The 6,000-nt window shown below is 42.6% G+C and overlaps 1 protein-coding gene across 1 annotated transcript in view; it reads right to left on the bottom strand.

Moving 5' to 3' along the window:
• The window catches only part of nfatc1 (nuclear factor of activated T cells 1), a gene marked incomplete at its 3' end in the record, with an annotated part of 36,675 nt that overhangs the window by 10,405 nt on the left and 20,270 nt on the right, over positions 1-6,000 (bottom strand). Inside the window, exons 7-8 of the mRNA XM_079176220.1 lie at positions 4,483-4,538; positions 1,163-1,295 (exon numbers count right to left, since the gene is read on the bottom strand). Coding sequence (XP_079032346.1) covers positions 1,163-1,295; positions 4,483-4,538 — 189 coding nt within the window. The remainder of the gene's footprint in view (positions 1-1,162; positions 1,296-4,482; positions 4,539-6,000) is intronic.

Here is a 6,000-nt window from a genome sequence, read left to right on the forward strand (position 1 = left end):
CACGTACAGGGCTGGGCCAGCTCACTTGAATCACCGCTTTGAACCGCCCACTGGATTTTTCGCTCCAAGCCTGGAGCGCAATTAGCAGTGGTTTCTACATTTCAGTTGGCGGGTCAGTGTTTATATTTAGCTTGGCAATAGGTACCCTATTCAAATAACATGCTTTTCCCATGCCCCTCCACCCCCTCTACCCAGCCCCTCCACCCCCTTCACCACCCCCACCCACCCCGCCCTCGTGCGTCCAGCGGCTGTAGTGTACAGGTATGGAAAAGAACAGATTTTATAGATTCTTTTTTTCCATTTTTTTTTTTTAACAATGAAGGAATAATAGTGTTGCTTTGTTCCTCCCTAGCAAACCACCAGACGAGGGGAAATACAAACTGTTTGTTCTTGTCTTCAGATGTGAAACGCTGGCTAAAATGTTTCTCATTAGTCTGGGGTATGAAAGGCAAGGAGCAGTCTGAGGAGCGGTGAAGTGCTGCGGTGATGACAAGGAAGTAAAAGAAAGGCAGAATAAGCGACGATGTGCCGAGGGCTTAGAGGTAATAACGGGGTATTCTCTTACTTTGGTGACAAATTTGTATGACAATATAAAGTGTAGGAAGCACCCTGGTGACAGCAAATGTCAGCACAGCACCCAACTCTAATAGAAGAGGCTGTTTGGTGCATTGTGGCCATTTACACCTTTGGTCCGTGGTCGCTCAGCGGTACCCAAAAATGTCTCATTCAGCATTCGGTTATAGAAGTCTGGTTGCAAAATACCAAGATAGCAACGGCCAAAAACCAATGGGTGGCGTCACGGTGGCTAAGCTCACTTCTTATATACAGTCTATGGTCACATGTTGATCACCTGCTGATGATAACGCTTTGATAGTGTCCCTTGGAAATAAAAAAATGAACTGAGAGGGTTAAGACTAATTTGCCTTTGCAATTTGTTTTGGTGATATCGGCCTTGTAAATCAAAGGATTTAAATTAGTTTCTTTTCACAGTGAGGGGCAGTTCAAAATGTCTTGTTTGAGTGGTGCAATTTAATCAAAAGTTTAGCTAAAGCCGCCAGGAGAAGCAGCTAAACTCTGTAACATCTCTAAATGCAAAATTCACTTTAAGACTATACATTTATTTCTAGTTAAGCGTGAGAGTGTGTGAGGAGGAGAGCTTTACCACTGGCAGGGACGTAGGTGAAGCGCTGGTACTGGCTTCGTTTCCTCTTGCCATTGCAAACGTAGAAGTTCACGTGGACCGGAGTGGAGAGTCTTTGGCTCCGATAGGGAGGGATTTCAACGAGTAGTGAATTCTGCAACAAAGAAAATTTAAATTAAGAAATATATTCTTATAGTTTGTATGAACAAAAAGATAATTCGTAATTATTGTATTTGATTCATGGTATAGGGTTTTCTTTTTACTGTATACTTTCCTGGACTTTATTTGTATGGCTATTTAGCTTTAATTTAACTGATCTAGTTCTCCAATTTTATTTCTCTGTTTTTAAAAAATATAAAAAAATTGTTTTTTCATCTGGTATCTTGTGCAGCTGTAACGCTTAATTGCCCCCTGGGAATCTATAAAGTGTTATTTTATCTTATTTTAGATATTAAAAAGGGCTGGTTGCAAACGTCGATGACAAAGCAATTTGTGTTGGAGGCTTTGGAATGGAAACGGCCCTCTCATACATGAAGAAACCACACTGAGTAAAACAAAATTTGAATCCAAAAGGGGAAACTGAGCTTATTCATGACTTATACTCCTTTATAGATGTTTTTTGTTGTTGTTGCTTTGTCTTTTTCCAAAATATTAGTGCCTATTATTATTTACGGAAGGCCTGAGAGTCGAGTGAAAAAAAATCACAGATGGAAAAAGACTTTATTTTATTTATAGATTATCCTCGCAAAACCTTCTTTCCACCAGTTCTTGCGTCATAAAGACAGGAGAGAAAACAGAAAATGGATCATCAGGATTTTTCCTGGGTTTTTCCGGGCTCAGGGCTCTCGTAGAATTGTTTCTGTTTTTGTTTGCAGGTCAGCAAAGAGGACGCGAGGTCTAGATTGTACTTAGTCTCCTTTCCTTCAAATCCATAGCCTGAAGTTGTGTGTGTTAAAGGCGGCAGATAAAATCTGAAAATCTGGTTCTAATCCCAAACGCAGGAGCCACGAGGAGACCATGAAGTAAGGTTATGGAGAGCCACAGTTGTTTGCACAGTGAATAAATTGAACTCGCGATTGTCCGGATAGTTTATTTCCTCAGCAGAGCTTCCTGCTGCCCGAGGAGAGAGCCAAGGCCAGGAGCGACCACGTTCATCAGCCCCATGTGTGAGTGAATGTACAAGTCTGGGTGGGTTGGAGGTGCTGCTCAGTAGCGAGGGAGGAAGTCATCTGTCTCCAAAACTGTGCTTCGGAGGATGACCGGCCCCGACTATACAGGTGAGAGCTGACACACGTTGTATTAAATCACTGCAGTCGTAAAGTCAATCGAAGCCAGATGAGGCTTTTCGACTTCTCTTGATTCAACACAATCCGTCTGTCCTTCAGAGAAATCGCTGATAAAAACTCTGGAAGCGGTTCGCACTGCGTAAACCGTAACTGCTCGCAGGTGTGACAGGAATATCTGCAGCGTTTCACTCGTGTCCAATATATCAATTTATACATATGCGTAGAAAACACAGGCGAAATCTTAAATTCCAAAACATGCACAAGTGGCATCATAATTCACTCACTTCTGAAAGTTTTATGTGCACACGGGTTGTTTTCTAAAATCATCTCAACCCGCTGAGGACAATTTGTGCAAAAAAGCAGGACAATCCGCAAAGCTATCGCGCCGAGACGTTTTTAACCTGACAAAAGTAATTTCTCTCATGCGGAGGGAGGAAGATAACATGTGACATTCTTGGACTCCTCAAGTGAGCGCTTCAAGGCCATTCATATGAGTCATCTCTGTTGCATCATAAAACTGAATCATCCCTTGTCTCGCAAATATACCTCCTCTGGGGGGGGGGGTCAGCCTGTGCAGGTGACAGAGGCGGCGTGAGGTATTCTGAATGTGCGGTTTGGTCCGCGTTGTGGAGCAGCAGTCGAGGTTAAACCTGTCCAAAGGCAGCGTCAAGTGTTTGAAATGGGACCAGTCCAGCAGACTGGGCTGAGAGGGGAGGAAGGGAGGAAGGGAGGCCCTTTGTCTATTCAAGCAGACAGATGGGTCCCAGCAGTCACTGTATATGTGTGAGAGAGAGAGAAAGTGTTTCGCAATGCGAAGGCACTGAGAGCAGGTGCACCGCCTCACACACAGACACCCTCTAATCCCCTCATCTGTCTCCCAGACTCCCGCCCCCCTCTTTCTTTCTCTCTCTCTCTCTCTCTCTCTCTCTCTCTTTCTCAGGCCAAGACGGGACACACTGCCGAGCTCAAACTCCCTCAGGATGGAGGTTGAACTTTTGAAGACCTTTTCCACACGTTTCAAACACAACACTGCTGCTTCCCCCCTCGAGGAGGGCTTCTGCCCCGGACTGAGAAAGTGTACAGTGCAGTTATAAATGAGTGTCCTTAATGTGCTTGTGTATATCCCATGTTCATATTAACGTTGTGTGCATCGTTTAAAGAAATAGCTCATTTGCTTTCTTTGACGAGAGATGAGAAGGTCGACACCACTCTCATGTGTGAACACTGAATGTGATTGGGAGCCGATTAGCTTAGCGAGGCACAAAGACCGCAAACACGGGGAAACAGCTACAGCAACAACATATGCATCACTTCAGGGAATTACGTTGTTTTTTTTAACATTTAGATTGAACCGACTCTTAAAAGTAAAGGGTTGTATCAGGCGCCCAGATGTAATCTAGGTCCATGATTCAGATATAAACATCAATTCACTCTCAGCTCACTTGATTTTACGGACGCCCTGAGAAGCAAGTGAGAAAGACATTTTTTTTCTCTCCTGTGACCTTAAGAACAGGTGTAAAAAAGGTTTTGCCAGTATTATCCAAGTTGCTTACTTTTGTTTTGTCAGGTGTTTGTTGTTGTAATACTCATTTTAGACACAAGAGGCTGAAGGTCACCACCACATATAGGAAACGTATTCTTCCAGGTGAGGTCAATTTCCCAATGCAGTCTAAACACAAGGTACATATAATATTTATATATATATATATATATATATATATATATATATATATATATATATATAAATAAATAATTCTGCCTCTTGTGGCCAAAATGAGTATAACAACAATTATCCCCCCAACAAAATAAGTTTCACCTGCAAAATGTTTTTATTTTTTCACCTAAAAAAAATGTACTTAAAAAAAAGATCCTGAATTTATTTCCACTTCCGTCTCAGTGCTTCCCTACATTTAGTTTGGTTTTTCATGTGAAGCCCGAATGTGTTTTGCCACTTAATTCAGTTAAATGTTGGAGAACAGCTGCATCGTTGTCAGCGCTTTAATCCTGAAATGAGACCGGATTCGTCACGATAACAGAGCCACATGTATCACTTACAGGCTTTGAGGCGTCTCGGTCAACCTTGGCCTCAGTCTCCCAGAGGTGGTGACCGTCTGAAGAAGAGAGAGAGAGAGAAGTAGAGTTACGTAATGACAAAACAGAAAATAATCCACCTACTTGGCTCCCAACAGAAATGAAGAAATGGTATGAGCGTTATTTTTATCTGTGACATCAGTGATATATAAAACAGCTACACGTCATACTGTCTGACCCGCCACTCGTGGGCTCAAATCCTCAGTCTGACAGACCTGGGACAGAAAGAGACGCAGACAGAGAGAGAGAGGAATCTGATGCAATCCTAAAAAGAGTCATAGCTAAGAGATGAGCGGCCTTTTTCATGGATGAGAGAAGCCTTGACTTCATCGCCGAGTGGAATCCCAACATGCTCCAACAGCTGGTGGGCTCGTTAATGCACGACGACTGGAAACTGACAACTCGACTCAACTTTCAAACCTCTTATTTCTCCTGTTCGCATAGGAATCTTTCTGTTATCCCCATATAATGATTGTTAAATGCTATTGGTATTTGCTCTCTTTCTGGTAATGTGTTTTTTTCTCCCTTAAGTTGCCACAATCAGGCATTAAAAAAACAAGGCATCATTTGAGCCGTCGGAAAATTGGCCTGTTAAAAAAAAAAATTCATTCTGCCCAGTGAGGTATCAGTAAAGCTATATTTTTACCAATTTACTAGACACACAAGGAAACCATTGCAATTTCTTTAGACTCCTGACTCATTAAAAGGGCCCGTAAAAAGACTGTGAAAATGACGTTTCGTGGCAAGGAAACGTCAAAGAAAAAAAGGTCAGCTGTGGCCTAATTTCCTTGAAGAAAACGAACTGAGAAATGTGCCGCGTTGCTCAACAGGCTGTCTGCAGTTTGACAAGTGGAGCGTCTGAATTGAGCAGACAGCACGGTGCAGATGGAGAGGAGTTGTGAGGTGGCAGAGACGGAGGAGGTGCAGCTTGGCCCTGACAGCCTCTATTATGTCTGAGAAGACACTGGAAACCTGTTTCCCTTTCCTTTCCTTCCCCCACAGTGTCTGTCAGCTGTGGATTGGAGTTGTAGCTGCTGCTCTCCATATTTGGGTTCTGAGTTTAAAGTCAGAATTCTGAGTTTCTGCCTTTAAAGGGGACATATGCTCATTTTCAGGTTCATACGTTCGGATCTCTGATATTGGTGCACAACATTTTTCTTGGAAAAGGGGTAGAGGGTATAATAGGCTGCCATTATATCAAAAATGATAGAAGCGACAACTGAAGGAAATGCCTACTGCATAATCCAAACTCTGCAGCATTAAACCTAACCTTAAGAAGAATCCCCCAAAAATACTGAAAACATGGACATTTTTGCTCAAACAAAAGTACTGCATTTCCTGGGTACCACAGGGAACAATGGTGACTGGTGAATCAAACAGAATATTTCCTAACCATGTTGCAAGGAAGCCTATATGTGTAAACAATAGAAATGAAAAGGAAAACAGTTTGTCATGCAGGAAGTTGTACAAAATCCTGCACGT

This window comes from Pholis gunnellus (assembly GCF_910591455.1).
Source record: "Pholis gunnellus genome assembly, chromosome: 16".
Lineage (NCBI taxonomy): Eukaryota > Metazoa > Chordata > Actinopteri > Perciformes > Pholidae > Pholis > Pholis gunnellus.